We start from the raw sequence: 22,061 nt of genomic DNA, 5'->3' as shown, positions 1-22,061 counted from the left end.
CCTTCCTTTTCCCTGTCTCTCTGCCTTTCCTCACTGATTCTGAAAACAACTCATCTATAACATCCTACTGCAGTCTTCTCACCATGGAGAAACTTTCTAGCCATTCTCCACAACATTTTACCCCGTTGCATCCCTACAGAGACAGCTGTTCCTAAAAGCGCATGATTTGGAGTCTGATGACCAGGATTGAGAACAGGCTTGATGACTTACTAGTTGTATGGTCTTGAGCTTGTCACTCAAGTCCTCTGAACCTGCATTTCCTCCTCTGCTATGTAAGGCTAATAATTACATCATGGGGTCCTTGCAAATACTGCAACAAGATACATTACGAATAGTAAATGAGTTAATGCACTGGAAGAATTCACACAGAGCCTGGCCTAGAGGTTAGTGCTAAATAAGTGGATGTGCACAGACAGACCTCTCACCTTGAGCACAAGTAGAAAGACTGTTAGGCCTGGAAGGAACTTGAGAGATTGGCTGAGGTCATCATTAGCAAGTGTCCTGTCACCTGCATCTCCCCTCTGTTAGCCACCCCATAACTTGCACTGTGTTCCTGGTTCTTAGGTAGAGTCACTTATGTCATGGAGTCACTTGTGTCTGTGAGTGTGTTCCATTCAAGTGCTAGGTGACCCTCTTGATGTGTTTCCCTTCTCCCTTGATACCTAGCAGCATTCAGAATGGCATCCCTCTATCTGCTGGGCCTTTGCATGTATATTGTCTAGCCTTCCTGCTTAGAGAGGCAACCTACTGAGATTGGAGGGGGTGTTCGTTGCCATAGCACTATCTAGCCATTCCCGACTGACATATCTGCTAAGTCAGTCTTCCTGAGGAAGGTTAGAGAGGGAGGCCAGACAGATCTGAGCCTGATACAGCTGTGTGCATTCCATCTTTGGTCTCTTTCCTCCTCTGCATCCTTGAGCTCCCATCAAGAAGGTCACTCACTCTGACCCCTTTGAATAGGTCCCTTGTATGTCACGAACTGGCAATACCATCACCAGGGTATTGAATGAAGGATTGGCTGCACATCCTTTCAGAGTGCTGGGCTGGGTTCTCACAAGCCACAAGCCATCACATCCTACATTACACTTAGACCACCACACTTGCTCCCAGGTGGTCTCCCTCTCCCCAACCACCCTCCCCCTGCTGCTGAAGTACCTGGGTGAAGGGAGCTATACCTCCTTGGTTAACATCTTGGTGTGAGGTTAAAGAGAAACTATTAGGCTGGCTCAAACCTGTCTGACCCCACCTATCCCTTCTATCACCTGCCGTCTATCCTCTATACAACTGCCCCAAGGAGAAACCACCACTCCCATATGCCCTTCATGTAACTTTTGCTCATGCTGGGAATCAAACCTGTGCTGTCCTCCCACCATACCATCTCCTCCTCCTCTTGCCAGGCTCAGCCCAGACGCCACCTCCTCCAAGAAGTCTTGGCAGAACACTTTCGTGTGATTTGAATGTTCCTTTCGGCATGATTTAAGTATCTGCCACAATTTCCACTTTTACCCTGCCTTGTGTTCAGGTTTTTCTTTGAATCTTACCCCACTGATGATCAGGACTGTGTATAACATTTTCTTTGTCTCTCGCACCTGTCCCAGGGTCTGACTTCTTCATCATTCTCCAAGGGGTGACGAAAGAATGAATGAACTGGAACTCCTGATCCAAACCTCCACGATACCTCTCAACCACATTTTACTGGGTTATTTCTATGTCTCTTATCACCTTCAGATGAGGCCCCCTAGGGGCAGGAGCCACATCCTCCTCATCTCCTGTCCTGTCCCTAGCTGAGGCCCCCAGCTCATATGGAACCCATATACCTTTCATATGAAGAGGAATTGGCTGGGTGGCGCTCAGCAGGAGTCTGGTCCCTCTTCAGCAGGTGACCGGGTCTCCATCCTCCCTGAGGGAAGGCTGACAGCATGTGATATTTACACAAACTTTCAGAAAAGAGCACCCCCTCCTGATAGGCAGCCAGCGCACGCTCTGCGTTTGTGACCCTGACTTTTAAAAATGTCACACCTGCATATTTGGGGAGACTTATTGACAGCTAATTAGGAAACGCAGTTTGTATCTACCAGTCTTTGAAAAACATTTTGTAAATCAGGTAATTGGCTTGAACAGTGCAGAGGAGAGATGTGTGCTACGGATCCATCATTCCCAAATAACTCGTCTGCAAGCCAGCCAAGAATTCAGAGTGACAGCTTCAGGGAAAATACAGAAATGCCAGTTTTTCTGAGTTCACGATGGACAGCCTGGCTCTCGGGAGATTTTTAGAAACAGATGGTCCGTCCATCACCCCGGGGAAGGGGTGTGAAAAATTCAAGCTGGCTGGAGCTAATAAGCTCTTTGGGACAGAACTATGGAGATGACTACTTTTCTTTCAGCCCGTGCCCACTATCTGGGGAGATATTTGCTAGGCAGCAGTAATTCAGTGCAAGCAGTATGGGTTGACACCCACCTGAGGCCAGGACCTTCAGTAGGCACAGGGAGATGGAAAGGAGCAAGACAGCCCAGCCTAGCACACCGCACCCTACCTGGATTTGATTGTGTCCCTTAAACTCTGATTTGATGTCAGTGTTCCAAGTAATAAGGGCCAATGTAGGTTTTTTTGTTCTTCATGAGATAATAAGTTGTTTTAATTGTTATTATAAAGGTGATGTACAATTACGTAAGTCAGGTAATGAGGACATTTCTTCTTTTTGTACAATATCACTCCTTCCTTAGGGCCAGTGTTTTACAATGTAAGATATACTTTTGGACTTTCTGCTCTGCTTCATAATCCTTCTTTGTCTGTCTTTAAATTCCTTTCACCTTTCTCTGGTAGTTCCCCGGGTGTGATGATTCCTGGTGTTTCAAAGTGCTTACCGCCGGCTGTTACTAGTATTTGTTAGTGGTTGCAGTCTGATTGCACAGACCAGGCCCCTGTATTCCAGTAGATCCCTATGTACAGGTTATATCCTGCCTCCTGTAGACAAGCGCAGTGGGAGGTGTGTTGTAGGAAGCAGATGCACAAACAGAGACAGAGGGGCCTAGGAGAAAACAATTGCCCACAAGCAGAGAGAGCATGGATAGGGTAGGTTGGCCTCAAGACCAGTGGGCCAATCTGACACAGGGAAGGGGGAATGGGAAGGAAGGAGGACAGGCAGGAGAGCTCCCGGCAGCCAGGCCACTGGGGTTCAGAGACTGCCCTTGGTAAGAAACAGAACCCTTGCTCTGTCATCATGCTCTCACTTTGTGGTTGGGGTACCTGGAAGAAGTCCAAAAGTATGAAGTATGCCCCAAAGCTCTTCTCTGAAGCTGCCAGCTTGTGAGGCGCCCATCCTCTGATGCCTTTTCTCTTGGCTTCTTGGTACACCTCCATGGAACTAGGTGCTTAGATTGTTCTTCTCTCATAGCTAAGCTGGGCCTGGTCAACACTACCTTGTTCACATTATGTTGCCCAGAACTTGTTGGTCACACCCATATCCAGAGAGCCAGGCATCTACCATTCCTGTGTATCCAGGAAGAGCATAGCAGAGTATCATGCCTGGACTCGGGGACCTACCTGTCTGGAACTGACTCCCCGATCCTATCTCTACTCCCTGGGTACAACTTTAAGCAAATGACTTGCCTTTCTGACCTTTGGCATCTTCATCTATTAAAATATGGATAATGACAGGACAGAGTTCACAGGCCTGTGGTGAGATTTCAAGTGAGCCAATATAGATAAAGCAATTAGAATAGCCTGACATACATAAATGCAATATAAAGGTTCTCCGTGTTGTTATTATAGCTGCTATTCTTATTTCCAGATTTAACAGGATAGTAAAACATCTATTGAGTACCTGTCCTATTCTAGGCATGTTCCTACATCACACAGATTCACTTTCCCAGACAGCTCCTAGTACTTAGTAGACAATCAGAAAATGTTTGAATGAATTAAATACAATGGCACAAGAATATAGAGTGTGTTTAATTTAGTTGCCATGGTGCTGGGCTAATTTTTAACATCATTGAGTGATAAGAAATGGAAATTCCTGTTTTTGAGTTCAGAAAGTCAGCCACAGAACAAGAAAAAGGAGATGTCAGTGATCAAGAAAAGATCCTGGGTGTGGAAAGGTCCTAACTTAAAAATGACTTTCTGGGGCTTGGCTGGGTGGTATATGCCTATAATACCAGCTATTCTGGGGGTAGGGGGATCATACTTTGAGACCAGCTTAGTGATGATACACACCTGTAATCCCAGCTATTGAGGAGACAGAGGTAGGTGGATTGCCATTCTGGACAAAAGTAAAAGACCTATCTGAAAAAATAATGAAAAAGCAAAAAAGAATTAAGGGTGTGGTTCACTTAGAAGAACCTTGAGTTCAAATCTCAGTACTCCAAAAACAAAAAGAAAAAAAAAAGCCAAACAACCTTCTGTCTCCCTAACACAATATGGGGATTAAAAAAAAATTAAAACAAAAATTTCCAAGAAGAAAGTTAGCAAAACAAATCACCTGACTCTCTCCATCTTTACCATCTCAGTCCTGTTTAGATAATGGTCATTTTTAACATTTATTTATCTATTACTAAGTAAAGATGGACAGAAATAGTTTATAGTGTAAGATTATTATTACATCCACATCAGCCTATATTGAAGTTAGTTTGCATGTAAAAGAAGAAAATAAGGTAAGGTAAAACAGAAGGGATTATTCCACATTAAGCACTTTTGCTTTCACTACAGAAAATATTTGTTTCTACAATATCTCTCTAAGGGTCATAAAAGATTATGAGAGGCATCAAAGTTAAGAACCTGGCCTTTAAGCTCAAGTTTTCCATTTTATTTATTTTTTCCCAGTTTGTCCTGGCTGGGTGCTGTCCCTGAACTTCTTTTGCTCTACCACTTGAGCCACAGAGCCACTTCTGGCTTTTTCTGAGTAGTTTATTGGAGGTAAGAGTCTCATGGACTTTTCCTGCCCTGGTTGCCTTCAAACTGCAACCCTCAGATCTCAGCCTCATGAGTCGCTAGGTGGGAGCCACTGGGGCCTAGCCAGTTTCAATTTTAGATGGCATCAGCAAGAGCCCTTCTATTGCAGAGGAGGGAATGAGCTGGCTTCCAGTTCCTTTTCCCTCCTCTACCTTGCGCAGTTTGTATGACCAGATCAGCTTTCCCGAGGGGCTCTCACTTTCACTCCTTTTTATCACAAGTCCCTCATTCCTGAGCTGTATATTCATTCATCTTTTGGTTGGCTGGATTTTGTCACATACTTTCTTCCCTTCCTGCTGCCAAGGCTGGCACACAGGTGTTTTGTGGTGTGCCGAGTTCATAGCTTTTACCAACAGCACACCCTGTCTGGGGTCAGTGGCCATGGAAAGACTGCCTTCCAATAATCAGAAGGCAGGAAGCAACCGTTTCATTCAGGTCAGCACTGGGGCTGAGAGTGTTCTGAAGCGATCAATAAGAAAAAAGCAAACAACCCAGGTGAAAAAATGGGCCAAGTCATCCATCCAAAAGAGGAAACATAAACAACTCTAAACATAGGAAACGATGGTTTAACCTCTAGTAGTCAGGAGCATACAAACTGAACCGAGATATTGGGTACCCCCACAAGACTGGCACAAATGGAAGTTGGCAAAGGGTGTGGGACAGAGATTTCTCAGACATTGCTGGGAAGGTAAATGGATCACCCCGAGATGAGGCATACTCAATGATGGCTGAGGCACATTCAGTTACTGAGAACTCAAGTCCTCATACTTACTTGGCTTGTTTGTTTGGGTTGTGCTTACTACTTGAGCCATACCTTGACCCATGCATTTTGTTGGTAAGTTTAAGGTCCTACCTTAAAAATTACTTCCTGGGGCCTAGTGGGGTGGCTTATGCCTTTAATCCCAACTAATTCTCTGAAGGTCCTAGAGAGACTTCCCGGTGTTTGCCAGGGGATAGGTTTGGATGTTCAGCCATCTTTCTTGCAACCAGCAAAGAAGTAGAGATCACTCAGGTGTCCATCAGGAGAGATGACTTAAAACAGTGCTGTCACTGTGACAATGAACAAATCGCAGCTGTGGCCGGCAACAGAACACTACAAATGTAATGCAGAGCTGGAAGGGCAAGTTTCTCCTGGATGGTGCAGCAGATTCCACTTCTAAAGTAAGATTGATAATGTCAGATTTAGGAAGTATACACACATAAAAAGCACAAAGAAAAGTAAGGATGGATAAAGGAAAAGTTCAGACTCAGGGCTCCTCCTGGGTAAAGGAGGGGTGTGTGCCAGAGCGCACAAAGACTTCAGCTTCAATTAGGCATTGGACTTACTGTTTGTTTTCATTATTTTTCTTTTCTCTGTGTGTATATGAATGTATGTATGTGCCAGTACTGGGCTTGAACTCAGGAACTGAATGCTGTCCCTTAGCTTTTTTTTTTTTCAAGGCTGGGACTCTACCACTAGAGCCACAGTTCCACTTCTGGTTTTTGGCACTTATTGGAAATAGTCTCATAAACTTTCTTGTACAGGCTTCAAATCTCGATCCTCAGTTCCACCTACTTCTAAGTAACCAGGCATGAGCCATTAGCCCTTAGCTATTTTTCATATTTTATGTTATATATAAATAGCATATTCCTTTCTAGGAGTAAAATGTCTTATAATAAAAATTATTTATTTTATATTTTGCTGGTACTAGGGTTTGAACTCAAGTCCTCATACTTACTTGGCTTGTTTGCTTTGGTTGTGCTTTACTACTTGAGCCATACCTTGACCCATGTATTTTGTTGGTAATGTAGATAGAGACAGAGTCTTATAGACTTTTCTGCACAGTTGGCTTCAACTCTGATCCTTTGGATCTCAGCCTTCTGAGTAGCTAGAATTATAGGCACAAGCCACCAGCATTCAGCATAATAATGAAATCTTCTTTAAAATGAAACAATGTTCTAGACTCATGTTGCACAGGTTACTTAACTATCCTGATCCTGAAGTTCCTTACTGACAGCATGGAAAGAACTAACTGTTACTGACATATAATAACACTGTGAAAAATGAATGAAATTATTTACATACTTCTGTGCCTTACACATAATAAAAGTGGGGTATATGTTAGCCAGTACTCTTTCCTTTCTCTTTCATTCTTTTTATTTTATTTTACTTTGAGAAAGGGCCTTACTATATAACCCAGTTTGGCCTCAAACTTGAGGTCCTTCAGCCTCAGCCTCCTGAGTTTTGAGATTACAGGCATATACCACCATACACAGCAGCTACCATTATTGTCTACACAGGGCCAAGAAGTTATTTGGGAAACCATCCCAGGTGCTGCATCCCCCAAACACCTGTCTTTCAAAGCCTTTCTAGTGAATGAATGGCTAAGGCTGATGTAGCCTGAAGACATCCATTGGAGTCATGCTGGCTGAGTTTAGGTATCTGGGGGCTCTCATGGGGTGAGGACAATGCTTCTTCATTAAAGCTATGAAGCTAGATTGAGCTATTTGGGGCCCATAGGCCAAACCCAGTTGCTGCTAGTTTTAAAAATGGAGTTGTATTGGAATGCAGCCCTGCTCACTCCCTTATTTATTGTCTTTTTTGTGGCTAAGACTTTGTTCTTGTTTTTAATTTTAATTTTATGGTCAAGATGATGTACAGAGGGGTTATAGTTACATAAGGTAGTGATTGCATTTCTTGTCTAACTTGTTACCCCCTCCCTCACTATTCTCCCTCTTTCCCTCTCTCTCCAGCCCCTCCCCCCAATTGTCTTGTGAGTGTCACTGTTGCATAAGTTCCCACTTTGTCCTTTGTCTCACCATTTTGTTGTTTCCCTTTCTTCCCCTAGTTCAGATAAAGGTATATATAATACCCAGGGTACCAAAATCAAATGCAGTGACAACAGGGACTAAACCATAGGGGGGAAAACATGAAAGTAAAAGGAAATCATGTAGTATATTTAGAACAATAACAACGAAGAAAAACCTCGTGTCCATGTCTTGGGATTCATTTTGCTTAGCATTATCTTATATAGTAATATGTACATAGCTGTTGAGCTATTCTGCTCATCTGCTAAGATTATCCTAGATGTATACTAATTATTACAAATAAGAGAAACCATGGGACCTATGTTTCTTTGGGTCTAGCTTACTTCACTTAATAGGATTTTTTCCAAGTCCTTCCTTTTCCTTACAAATGAGACTGTGTCATTCTTTCTAATGGAAGCATAGAATTCCGTTGTGTATATATATATATCACATTTTCTTGATCCATTCATCTACTGAGGGGCATCTGGGTTGGATCCATATCTTAGCTATGGTGAATAATGCTGCGATAAACATATTTGTGCTGGTAGCTTTAGTATAGCCTTGTTTGTGGTCATTTGGGTAAATGCCCAGAAGTGGGATTTGTGGGTCATAGGGGAGCTCTATGTATAGTCTTTTGAGGAACCTCCATGGAACCTCCATACTGCTTTTCAGAGTGGTTGAGCAAGTTTACACACCCACAAACAGTGTAGTAGTGTTCCCTTTCGGCCACACCTCCTCCAGCATCTGTTATTATTAGATTTCTTGATTATTGCCATTCTAACTGGGGTGAGATGGAATCTCAGTGTTGTTTTGATTGTCTTTATGTCATGGTAAGGTGGTTGAGATGAGTCATTTTGTTTTGTGCTAGTCTTGGGGCTTGAATAGAGAGCCTCACACTCTCATTTGGTTTTTTTTTTCCTCTCTCTCTCTCAAGGCTGGCACTCTACCACTTGACCCACACCGTCATTTCTAGCATTTTGCTAGTTAATTGGAGATAAGAGCTTTATGGATTTGTTTGTGATCTTCACTTTCCAGCTTCCTGAGTAGCAAGGATTTGCAGGCAGGAGCCACCCAGGTCTTGCTTAGGCCCAGAAAGCTTCAAATACTTAGCATCTGGGAGTTTATGGAAAACATTTGCTGGCCCCTGCCCTGGAGAGAGAACTTGGAACAAGGAATGCAAAAGAAATGGTGGTTTTCAGGCCAAGGAAGAACTTTGTAATGGAGCTGGGTGCCTTGCCCCTTGAGGGACCCTGCTCCTCATCAGCGGGCAGTGCGGAGGCGGTGTAATGGGACAGGCTGGACCCGTTTGCTTTTAAAGTCCCCTTCTGCTCTGAAATTCTGTGTGCTGTAATTCTCAGTTGCAAATGGGTTGTTATTAGCACTGACATTTTCTTGGCATTTTTACTTTTTAATGTTCGGCCACATTTTCTTTGAAAACTTTAAATTAAAAAAAAAAGGTTTTCAATGAGATTTGGATGAAAATGGAGTTTCATTTTGGACTATTTTTTCCATTAAGAAATTAATTTTGATGGCCTTTGGATCTAGTCCAAAGACTTTTTAGAGTCTAGAGGTGCCAGGAGTATTTCTCAGTGTCAAGTCCTTCTAAGAAAGAGAAGCCCGTTGGCTGTGGAATAGTGCATGGAACTTGGAGGTAGCGACCATGAACAAGCATGAAGGCAGATGTGATATCGAAGTCAATGATAAAATCTGCAAGATGGGGAAAGGAGGGAGAGGGAGAAAGTCACAGTGACTGAACACCTGCTAGGAGCCACAGCCAGTCTCCAAGTGGCAAGATTGTCAAAACCCTTTGAGATACTGCATAAAACATGATTGGTGGTGGTCTTAGTTCCTGTGTCCTGGGCAGGTGATGGCCAGCCATGCCAACCACTAGATAACATCTCTGGGTGAGTGGGGCAAGTTCTCTGGGCAGGAGTGGTGGTGGAGGAACTGTGTGGGGCTGAGTTAGGAAACTATAATAAAGCCCATCTCCTTCCTGGCCTCAGAGTCCCCTTTTAAGGGCTCTGAGAGCCATTCATCAAAAGCCAAAAGGCTGAAAGACAACTTGCTATAAATAACATCTCAATATGATTGTTTTGCCCAATGAACGGCTCACTGAAAGCTATCAGACAAATACCTTAAATGAGGTATCAAAAGGTGACTTAGGCAAGGGCGGGTCCCTGAGAAGGGACAATGATGAACAGCTCTTAAGGAGCCAGCTCTGAGTGCAGCATTCCGGATTTTATGTGAGACACATATGAAAGTGACTTTCACTGAACTGGGAGGACAGATGCTGGGAGATGTGTCCAGTGAAGCATTTGCACAACCTCCCTTGGAAACCTGATGCCTGGAGAAAACTCCCTCACATTTGGTGAACTGATCACCAGGTGAACTGACATGCAGCGGGCTACCTTTCACTGCGCGCTGCATCACTTTGTCCAGGAGTCAGAGACTCCTCCCGAGGCCAGAGACAAAAAGACTCTAGCAGAGACCTCTGGGGTCATCTCCCTCCTAGGTTTTAAACATTTTTTTGCTACTAGCAAGAAACCCTTTTCAAGTAAAGTATTATCTGGAGACTGATACTTCATCTAAAACCACCACAAGAGGAGGGGCTGGCTGTGATACAGGGGAGGGACCCAGAGCTGTGGCTGAGTTCTGCTGGGATGAGTTCATGGGAGAGGTATTAAAACATGAACTGTTCTGCTTCTGTTCCATGGAGGGAGAAACATCAAAGGCAGTCTCTCTTCCCTCCCTAGTTCTCTCTTTCCCTCCCTCCCTCCCTCCCTCCCTCTCTTTCCTATTTTTTCCCCTTTCTTAGTTGGCCTGAAAAGTTAACTTGGCTAACTTTAAAAATTGTGTGTGTGGGCTGGGAAGGTGGCTCAGTGGTAGAGCACTTGCCTTGCATGCATGAGGCCCTGGTTCAATTCCTCAGCACCGCACATAAGCAGAAAAGCTGGAAGTGGTGCAGTGGCTCAAGTGGTAGAGCACTAGCCTTGAGCTGAAGAGCTGAGAGACAGCACCCAGGTCCAGAGTTCAGGCCCCACAACTGGCAAAAATAAATTGTGTGTGTGTGTATGTGTGTGTGTGCATGTGTGCATGAGTGCATACGTGCGCGTGCTGGTCCTGGGGCTTGAACTCAGGGTCTGGCTACTGACTCTGAGCTGTTTTACTCAAGGCTAGTGTTCTATCACTTGAGCCACAATTCCACCCCTGGCTTTTTGGTGGTTAATTGGAGACAAGAGTCCCATGGACAATGTTCCTGCCTAGGTTGGATTTGAACTGAGATCCTCGGATCTTTGCCTCTTGAGTAGCTAGGATTGGAGCTGGGTGCCACTGACACCCAGCTAAATTAAAAATGTAGAAGGATTATTTGCCAGTTACCTGCAAGATACAATCATCTTGACATTGAAAGTCCTGGCTCCCTTCCCCAAACCACTTATCCTATTTAGCCAGAAGCAAGGCTTAGCTGTGTCTGGGCTCAGGTCCCTTTCTGTTTTCCTGATGCTCCTCCATCCATGACTCCCTTCACAGAGGTCCCCTCTCCCAGAGCCCTACCTGGCTGTCCCTTGTGGTGCCCACAGCCTGGATCTGGATCTCCCCCTGAGCCCTGTCTACCATGTGAGGGGACTAATATTCCCTGTCTCATAGCCTCAAAACCAAGGAGCTCTCTGAGGCCAGGCCCTGTGGTAGACTGCATCCTCTATCCTGGGAGCATTCAGGAAATATTTGAACACTAATAAATATCAACCCACTGTGTCCCATACTGTGGTCATTATGGAGAAGTGGGACGGAGGACCCAAGGGAAAGAAAGCCACAAATAAAGAGAGAAGTGTGGCAGTAGAAAGAAAGGGAAGAAAGATAAATGAGAATTTCAGTGGTTCCTCAGTATCCAATAACTACATACTCTGCTCAGTTCCAGAAAGACAGTATGCGCGCACACACAGAAAGAAAGCAAGAAAGCAAGGAAGGAAGGAAGGAAGGAAGGAAGGGGAAAAAAAGAGACAAGCCCATGTCCTTCTGGGGTTCTTATTCTTGTGAAAGAACTCAGTCATTATCCAGACAAACAAACAAGTACAGAGTGATATGCCAGTGACAGGGTGTGTGTATGTGTGCACGTGCATGTGCATGTGTCCCTGTGTGTGTGTGTGTGTGTGTGTGTGTGTGTGTGTGTGTGTGTCTGTTGTGTGTGGGAGGCCAGAATGGTTGACATGGTGAGGAGGAACGAGCTGCACTGAGAACCAGGAATAGCGCTTCTGGCTAAGAACCCAGCAGGTGCAAAGGCCCAGAGGCAGGAGGGAAACCTTTGATTTCTGTGAACAAAAAGAAGGGTGGTAGAGTATGCAGAATTGGGGAGAGAAGTCAGGCTGGGGTAGGGGACAAGGCCAGACTATGATGAATGCTAAGAAAATCACCCCACTCTTTTAAATGGCACAATGCTGTGATTCTGTGACCAGTTAGCCTCATACTTGAAGCATATTCTAAGTGGCATGCCCAAAAATCATTTCACAGGGAAGTGGAACTTTGCAGTGATTAAGGCCCACATATTTACAGTTCCCTAAGTCTGTACAATATGTTTATTCTCAATGATTTCCTTTTCTGTCCCCTGAGACTGTACGATATGTTTATTCTCAATGATTTCCTTTTCTGTCCCCAAAGGTGATTTATATTGCCCTGTAGATTTCAACTAGTTTGGTATTTAATTTAACCATCTTATTCTCCTTTTTTTGTTCACTTGTTATAAAAAATGCCTATTTCTCAAATCCTCTTTGAAATCTATTTTGCCTTCTTTTAGATTCCCTTATTAATGAGTTAAATAAATGTTAACATGTGCACACTATCGATTTTTGTGAGAATTATGTTTTTAACCTTTCGAGCATTACATTGTGATAGGAATTTGAAAGTGCATTAAAAGCCAGAGAGTGAGAACAAGTGTATGCTTTATAAAGGACTCTGAGATGGTTGGGGAAGGCTGGTTAGACTTTACTGGACTCAAGGGAAGCAAGATGCCCAGTTAGGAGCCAAGGAGAAAGGGCCACATGTCTGGAATGAAAGTGGTAGAGATGGAAAGTGTGAGTCCTGACTCACTCCCAACACACAAAGACTTGATTCTCTTTCTATGTTGGACCACTACAATCTATTTTTCTTTCTTTCTTTATTTTTTCTTTTGTGGTCCTGTGGGGTTTGAACTTGCTGGAGACACTCTACCTCTTGAGCCAGGTTCCTAACCAGTTTTGCCTAAGCCAGACTCAGACCACAATCCTCTGCCTCCTTAGTGATTGTGATTTACAGGCATCCATCACCATGCCTGGCCCCACGGTCTGGCTCATTGGCAGTTTTCCCCTCTGATCTGGGAGCTCCTGGGCAAGGTCAGCTCCACCCTTTATGTTTCCTCAGCAACCATCCCTGGGCTGAGCACAGAGCTGTGGTTGGCAACAATTGCTAAGTGAATTCAACCCTCTAGATTCCTCAGCATTATCATCTAATTTCTACTATTGTGATGAAATGCAAATCACATACTATTTACCATTTTAAAGATCTTTAAGTGTCCAGTTGGGTGGTAGTAAGTACATTCACATTGTTGTGCAATATCACCACCCTCCAGCCTTCCAAATGGAAACTCAGGAGCACTGAGCACAAATCCATATTACCCCTTCCCCAGCCTCCCCCCCCCCCCCCCCCCGGGATCTACTGTTCTCTTTTCTGTCTCTATAAATTTGAGTATTCTACTCTAGGAACTGCAAAGGAAGAACAGAATCATACAATATTTATCCTTCTATGTGGCTTACTTCACTTAGCATCATGTCTTCAAGTGTTAGCCATGTCTTAGCCTATGTCAACAATTCCTTCCTTTGTATGGCTGAGTAATATTCTATTGTGTGTATGCCATGATTTATTTATCCCTTTGTCTGTGGATGGACATGAGGACATGGCTATTGTGAACCATTCTGCTGTGAACATGGTGCAAATATCTCTTTGGGTTCCTGCTCCAGCTTTCTCTGGAGTCCATCCAGAAGAGGATTTGTGGGACCCTATGGCAATTTTGTTTATTATTTCCTTTAGTTGAACCATCTTATATTCCCACTAACAGCACACAAGGGTTCCAGTTTTTCCACATCCTTGCCAATACTTGTTAATGTTTATTTGTTTTTTTTTAATGGCTGTTCTAAGAGTGTGAACTTATCATCATTTAAAATATAAATGACAGTGCTAGCGGAATACCCTACAGTGAGACTGGGGCAGGAAGTGGGGTGGGGAATCTATCCTCATTGTTGTTCAGCTGGCTGAGGGCATTGAGGGTTGTCCTGGGTTGGGGGAGTACTTAAGGGGGGCAAGGCTGAGAAACAGTGTCCCAAGACAATCCATGGGCTCACAGTCTGGGCTTGGGTTTGGTCAGAGAAGCCCCAGCCCTGGTGGACTGAAGCAGAGCTTGCTTCTGGAAGCCCACTGTTAGGCTCTTCACCCCTGGGAAACCATTTCTAATTCGAGCCTCTCTTTCCCTGTGTTGCTTCCCTCGCAGTGTGACAATGCAAAAGGATTGAAAGCCTTCTACGATGCAATAAAATACGGGCCGAACCATTTGATGGTGTTTGGAGGCGTCTGTCCATCTGTCACATCCATCATCGCTGAGTCTCTCCAAGGCTGGAATCTGGTGCAGGTAAGGGCCGAGCTGCCTGCTGTGGCAGGGGTGAGGGAGGAGGGGACGTCTTTGTGGGCTGCTGGCAGCTAATGTTGGAATGCTTCCCTGTGTGATGTGGTTTTTCAGTTGTCCGAATCAGGCTTCCTGCCTCTGTCCTGGGTGATGGCATGACCTCCCAGCCTTACTCTCTCACCCAATATTGTGTAACACATACAGTAGGCTCTTCAAGAGCAGCCCTGATGTCACACCCTGTGTTTGAAGCCACAGTGCTCACCACTGACTCTGTACCCAGGCTCACATTAACTCTGGCCAACCTGCCTGCATAGTAACTCCTTCTGCCATCCACTCCACAGCAGTGTCCTCTAGACAGCGCCTGCCCCACATAACCCTGAACTTAGGACCTCAGTGTCCTACCTGCTCTGTCCTTAACCAGATGTCCCTCTGTCCACTTTCTGCCTGCACTCCTCTGTCACTAAATTGCTATTCTCCATCAAGACTGCCATGCCCCAACTTAATCCTTCTCTGGGCTCCTGGCCAGTTATTCATTCTTGATGCCACAGATTTACCCACTAATGACTCCTACCCTAATGTTCACTATAGTCTGGTACAGGTGAAACTCATCAGCATTAGCTGTTATTTAGAATGAGAGTAATACAGAAAGGTATGACCACCATGGGTGAGGGGTAGTCCACATTTGCCTATTTACTTCTTTAACCATGCTTCTATCTATCTATCACTCAGTCTATCTTTTCATCCCTCCCTCCTTTTCTCCCTCATTCTCTTCCTCTCTCCTCTATTCTTCCATTCATCTTTCTATCATCACCCATCCATCCATTATCCATCAATCTCTCCACCCATTGTCTATTCATCAGTCTTGTATCTATCCATCCGTTCATGCTTCCAGCCAGTCAGCCAACTAAACAACAACTGCCTGTCTGGTAAGCACTAAGGATATGGTGCTGAACAGGATGATGTAGTTCCTCTAATTTCAGACTTACATTCAAGGAGATGACAAGCAATATTTGATGATGATCATGATCATGATCATGATCATGATATTGTATAGGTCCTACCATGTGCCAGACATTGTTTTGAGCACTTATGGGCATTGACTCAATCCTTATAACTGCTCTATAATCCAGGGATCTTCCCTATTTTATAGATAAGGAAATTTAGTCACAGAGAGGCCAAGTAACTTGTCCAAAGACTCATGGCTAACACATAGTAGGGCTATGACTTAAACACATCTAGTCTGGCCCTTAAGATAAAGCAGTGTTTCTGTCTTTGGGAGGGTAAAGAGACACAGAAATGGAGACACAAACAAATGCAGCAGTGGTACTTACTAGGCACTATGTTGAAAATGAACTGTGGGGATGGGAGGGAAAAACTGGGAGAGAGTGAGGGAAGTGGTAACATTGTCCAAAAAGAAATGTTCTCATTACCTAACTTATGTTAACTGTAACCCCCTCTGTGCATGACCTTAATAATAACAATACAAATATAAGCTATAAAAAGATAAAGCAGTGTTAAGAACTCTGGACTATGTTAGGGTGGTCAAGAAAGGCCTCTAAGAGGCTAGGACCTGAAAGATGAAAGGAGTCCACTGGATAAAGAGCACCCCACTGGCGGATGGAGTAGCAGCTATATGCAGGCAGCTTGTGATGGGCAAGGACCTGGCCTAGCCAGGGAACAGAAAGCAGGTTGGTGACACTAGAACCTGGGGGGGGGGGGGAGAAATGCAACAATTTGGGGTGGGTCAGGGAACTTGTGCCAATTGAAGAGCTTCCCTGACTGCATGGGGTACTGAGGGCAGAGCCCAAGCATTCAGCCATGACAGAGGAGTGGGGCTGAGAGACCACCCACTCAGCCCAGGGCCATGGAAGGTTTCCCAGTGCAGGTGATGTGGGGCTGGCTGCCAAGGGAGGAGGGGGCATTAGATAACTGGCGATGAAGGGGAGAGCAAACTGGACGTGCAGGAGTGGAAGGTGGAAAAGTACGTGGGTTTGGGAGTGGTGACACATTCCTTGGTGGAAGTAGGCCACATGGGGTGTGGGTGGATGCAATAGGAGTGGAGCCCTGAAGAGCTGCTCCATGTACCATGGTATGAACCCCACCATACGTACCTATGAGCCAGCATGGTGCCCTGTGGTTCAGGAGCCGGGCTTCAAGGCTTGAAGGCCATGAGACTTTAGATGAGTCACTTACCTTGTCTGGGTATAAGCCTCCCTTCCTGGTTTGCAGTGCACACCCACTGAATCCTGAACTAAGGGCAGACGACAGGCCAGAGATCCTCTCACTGGATGGATTTGACCTTGGGGTAGAGTAACATGGAGAACATGCGTTCTCTGCATCTATGCACTGTGCAGACATTCAGACTCTCCACTTCTACTTCTGTAGAACCACTGTACTTTTTTTGGTGGGCTCTTTGAGTGACAACTCATTTGAAGTCCCCTGCTACCCTAGTGTTTGTTGCCAGACTAAGTGTTTGGGCTAGACTAAGGGCTCCAGCTAGACGTGAATAGTCCAAGAGCCTGGAAGCTGTACAGTGCTGGACAACTTGGGGTGCCCTGAGGATCTAGGAGGCAGAATTGGTAAGCTGAGCCTTGTAGAACTGGGAAAAGAGGAAGTGGGATCCTGGATCCTGAGAGAGAATAGCCTGAGGGGCTGGACTTCCACCTTCCTGTGTTCCCAGCCACAGGAAGCAAAGCCCCGTTTATTAGGAGCCAAACTCTGTGGCCTTCCCAAGTCTCCCTTCCCCAGGATCCAGGAGATCCAATGTGCCTCAGAGATGCAGGACAGGATGAGCTGGTCTTTGGCCACTCAAGTGATTTGATGTGTCACTTAACTTATTCAAAACTTGGCTTGGAAACCATTTCACAGCTGGAACAATCTGTATAATGTGTTTAATTGAAAAGGGACTCGGACTGCCCTTTGGGACAGGCATAGGGCTCTTGATGGACAGAGAAGGCCTGGAATGCATCATCTGTGTTTCTGTTTCCCATGCCATAAAAATAGAAATTTGCACACCAAAGGGGTGAAAACTCACGCTGGCGCTGAAACCGGTTAAATTTAATGTTTGCTTTTTGCTCAATGTCCTGATTCATGGTTGCTGTGTAGGGAGGCTAACACTGTTTGCATTGTGACGTGAGTCACTTAGCCACTGAGATCTCCACTCCTGCATCTAGACTTAAGCACCTTCACAGAGTCCTGAGTTGCAGGCATAGACAAAGGTGGTTCTAACTCACCCTGGCCAGGGCAGACCCCATAGAGGGTACATGGCTCAGTTCTGGGCCTCACACAGCCATGAACAGGATTGTCAAGGGGGCTGGAGAAGGGAGAATGCAGGATAAAGGTTTGATTTCCAAAGCTGCATGGCTTTTCTTTTTCTCCTTTTCTTTTCTTTTCCTTTCTCTTCCGTGTGTGTGTGTGTGTGTGTGTGTGTGTGTGTGTGTGTGTGTGTGTGTGTGTGTGTGTGTGTGTGTGTGTGTGTGTGTGTGTGTGTGTGTGTGTGTGTGTGTGTGTGGCTTGAACTGGCCCTCACACTTTCACTTGGCTTTTTCGCTCAAGTTTAGTGTTCACATCCCAACTGCTGACATTTTGCTATTTAATTAGAGATAAGAGTCTCTCAGATCTGTCTGTGCAGCCTGGCTTAGAACCTGGATCTTCAGATCCCAGCCTCCCGAATAGAGAGGACTACAGGCATGAGCCACCAATGCCCAGCTATGCATGGGAGATTTTGAGAGATTTTGGTGGTGCTCTGGATGGGAGAAGCTGAAGCCATCACAGAAGTTAGAGGGGAGCAGACAAGCCTGGCTGCTGGTGGTATCCTGCTTGGACCAGGCTGCCTGGCTGTGAAGCTGTGATGTCCCTTTTGCTCAGGTTTCCCTGAGCACTGTCATCTTAGCAAGACCTGCTGTCAGGGGAGATAAACACACAGAAGAGTTAAGACCAGGGAGGTAGCTCTTAAACTATGTGAGAAAAGTTGCTTTATGGGGAAGGAGGGGTGGGGCTATGCTTGTGTTCTGAGGCTTCATTCTGAGAAGGCCTGGTTAGTAGGTTCATCAAATCCCTTAAGATTGGCTCTCTACCCAGAGCCAATTCAGTGCCAGTGGCTCAGAAGACTTCCATGTGTTGGGCTCTTGGAGACCCAGGATGGGTTCTCTCTGAGACCCTTCCTCTCCCAGGAAATGGAACCTGGGGGAAAAGGATGTGGAACAGATCCCAGGGCACACTGCTAGGCACCAGGGTCACCAGGGCAAACCCCACATCCAAGGTGCAGCAAGAGGGGCTTCTGTCACTTGGCCCCTTTCCCAGAACACTTTCTGCTCAGACCTCAGTACAGGCTGCTCCCTGGACCTCTGGGGACCATGCTCAACCTTCATGGCTCAGGTGTCCCCTCCTCTAGGAGTCATCTCCCTGCATGCCCCTCTCACACTGCCCTCTGTCTGCCCTACTCTGGCCTGGAGCTGGCAGAGCTCAGAGCCTCACGCAGTTCAATCCTGCACCCCTGGCCTCACACCCATGCTGTAGTACCCTGGAATGTCTCCCACTCAGAGCCAGATGTCTGCCTTCTAGGCCTCAGGCTCATCCTCACAGACCCAGGGCAGAGCATCTGAGCAGGCTTGACCTGATGGTTCCCAAGGACTCTGTGTCTGCAACTCCTTCTAAAAGGGAGACCCAGCCTGAGCCCTTGGCTCAGGCTCAGCTTACTTTTCCCAACCCTGGAGTCACTGTGCTTTTATTATCTGCATCCTGACCTCAAAGATCCCAACGTGGCTTGTGTGTGGCCCAACCCACTGTAGGGGTCATCCTGCAGAATCCTACCAAGCTAGCTATTCTTTCTAATTCTTTCATCTTTAATATGATTTTATTGTGATAATTAAGGTGTTGTACAGAGAGAGGGGTTACGTTTTGTAAGTCAGGTAATGAGCACATTTCCTTTTTGGGTAATGTTATTCCCTTCTCGTTCCCCTGGTTTCCCACTCCATTCCTCACCACAAGTTGCAGAGTTCATTTTCCACATAGTGTATACTGAATACCATGACTGAATTTGTTCATCCTTCCTCCCTCCTTTTCTATGCTTCTGCTTTTGCTGCCCCTAAAAAGACAACAACTAAAAAAACAACAACAAAAACTCAAAAGCAAAAACATACTGCCGCCACCACTACCAACCCCCTGCCCATACTTCCATTTCCTGGTCTTTTTAAATTATTTATTTATTTATTCATTTATTTTTGCCAGTCCTAGGGCTTGAGCTCTGGGCCTGGGTGCTAATCCCTGGGTTGCTTTTGCTCAAGGCTAACACTCTAGCACTTGACACTTCTGGCTTTTTCTGTGATTAATTGGAGATAAGAATCTCACAGCCTTTCCTGCCTGGGCTGGCTTTGAACTGCAATTCTCAGATCTCAGCCTCCTGAGTAGCTAGGATTACAGGCATAAGCCTGGCACCCAACTTTTTTTTAAATTTTTCATCTTGAAATAGTTTTACAAAGGCTTCAGTTGAATCTTGATCAATGTCACCCCTTCTAGTAGTTCTCCCCTAACTTTTCCAACCCCCACCCATTCCATCCAGTTACATGGTTAGTCAGTGGAATGCGGGGTGGGAAAGATGGAGATGAGGTAGCTTGGCCAAAAGATGGAGGCTCAGCCTATTCCAGGTACTGTACCTGCTGGCGAGAGAGGGTTCCACACCCTGAGAGACCAGGCAGAACTCATGGCTACTCAGCAATTGGGAAGAGAGCCACCTCAGCTCACAGACTGATGAAAATAATCAGATCCTGATGAGGTAAAAGGTTTCTTTTTTTAAAGAATTGCATCCCTCACAGTCTGGCCTTTAAAAGGAGGCCATGACAGAATGTTAACCTATAGACAGGTTTCTCCTTGTACCTTCTGAGCCCACCCTTGAAGCGCACCCTGCCCCTTGCCTGCCTTGGCTTTCCTGGGAAGGAATACCCAGGCTTCCCTTAGGGAAGATCCCTCATAGGGCTGAAAACAAGGGGGTGCTCTGAAGGGAGAAGGCAGGTTTATACACATGTTGGATGTGGAGTCTTAGTATTTAGGACTTGATTTTGGAGAACTCTAAGTCACACTTGGTTTTGACATTCTAAAAACTGAATCAGTGTAAACCTCTAAATCAGGTCTGTTGCTATTTGCCAAATTTTCTAGCATCTCTCTGGACTGCCAGCGGATGCCATTTTGCTTCATCATAACAGGAATTTTGTGATCTGACTTGATTTGCTTGTGTGATTATTTTATTAAGCTGCGCATTGCCTGAGAAATCAAACACTGCTTCTTACTTAGCTGTGGCTTGTAGGATTTGAGGTTGATGCTTAGGATGGCGTCCCCTAGCGGGAAGGGATCGTTAGATCCCAGAGTGGGAAACAGAGGATGGGGGAGGGGGCTAGGAGTCTCACTATCACAGCAGTGTTGGATTCCTTGGCCTGCATGGGGTTTTGTCGAAGATATTGTTGGTTCCCCCCCACACACCCCGCTCTCTCTCTCTCTGCCTATAATATAAAAGGAATATCAAACCTGGCTTGAGCTCAGGGCCTGAGTGCTGTCCCTGAGCTTTTTTGCTCAAGGCTAGTACTCTACCACTTGAGCCACATCTCCACTTCAAGCTTTTTGCTGATTAATTGAAGATGAGTGTCTCACAGACTATCCTGCCTGGTCTGGCTTTGAATTAATGTCCTGAGATCTCAGCCCCCTGAGTAGCTAGGATTGCAGGTATGAGCCATCAGTGCCCAGAGACAAGCATTTTATCAGCAGTAGCTGCTATTCTGATGGCTAAGATTCATTTGCTAGGAACAGGCCTCTGAGGGCTATCTAAACTTCAAAGTTGTTCCTGCTCTTTGTGTGAACTATAAGACTTGCTAACCTGGGTGCTAAAGAACATGAAGCTAAGATGTGCAAGGGTAGGCTAGAGGCTCTAGAGAAAGATGTTCAACATCCACCACACGTACTTCTCCCTCCCAGGACCCAAAGCCCCCCAGGCCAGCATCCTGCCACGCCCCACTCCCGTGGCGGTCACACTCTTACCATACAGTGTGCAGTTGGCATTGGCAGACTGGACTGAAAAACATTCAGAAGCAGCAGTGTGATTATGCAGTTGGAGGCTTAGCTGTTGCTGTCTAAGAAAGAGAATAAAGGCCAACAATCTAGGGCAGGTTGGAGCCATTTCTTGGCGCTCGTCTCCAGAGGGGCCATTTAGCACATTAATAATCAATGAGATGCTTCCATGTTCTGCATTCATTAGAAGCAAAAAGACAGAAGACTAAGTGATGTGAAGGGCCTACCAGAGGACATGATGGGGACCCCAGGATCTGGGAACTTTGGATGGTCCTTCCTGGCTGTGTGTGACGGGATGCCAGGTGCAGGAAAGCCTGGTTTCCAGAGCTAGAAGTCAGAATGTCCTGCATGAGGAATAGGCTTGGGGTACAATTGATGAGGAAGGAGGAATCCTCAAGGGAGTTTTCCTGACAAAGGTTGAGGCAAGACCCATCTATGGTAGCCAAGGAAACAGGGAGTGTTACTTGGGGTGACTGGTGGTGGTGGTGGAAGGACAGCAGGCAAATCCCTTGCATAGGCAAAGGTGTGGAGGAAGAGCTGGTGGAAGGATCCAAGGTAAAACAAGACAGCACTGGCTGGTGTCTGCCCCTCACTGCCAATCAGGTCCAGCCACCCAGGATTCCT

General features: G+C 45.7%; 1 protein-coding gene across 1 annotated transcript in view; it reads left to right on the top strand.

Annotated features, from left to right (window-relative positions):
• Positions 1 to 22,061, top strand: part of Gabbr2 (gamma-aminobutyric acid type B receptor subunit 2) — a 336,688-nt gene that overhangs the window by 112,000 nt on the left and 202,627 nt on the right. Inside the window, exon 2 of the mRNA XM_070010539.1 lies at positions 14,250 to 14,387. Coding sequence (XP_069866640.1) covers positions 14,250 to 14,387 — 138 coding nt within the window. The remainder of the gene's footprint in view (positions 1 to 14,249; positions 14,388 to 22,061) is intronic.

This window comes from Dipodomys merriami, unplaced genomic scaffold (genome assembly GCF_024711535.1).
Source record: "Dipodomys merriami isolate MVZ:Mamm:240054 unplaced genomic scaffold, mDipMer1.0.p SCAF_11, whole genome shotgun sequence".
In the NCBI taxonomy this organism is placed as follows: Eukaryota; Metazoa; Chordata; class Mammalia; order Rodentia; family Heteromyidae; genus Dipodomys; species Dipodomys merriami.
Note: the sequence above shows the minus strand (reverse complement) of the source record. Positions and strands in the feature narration are given on the sequence as shown.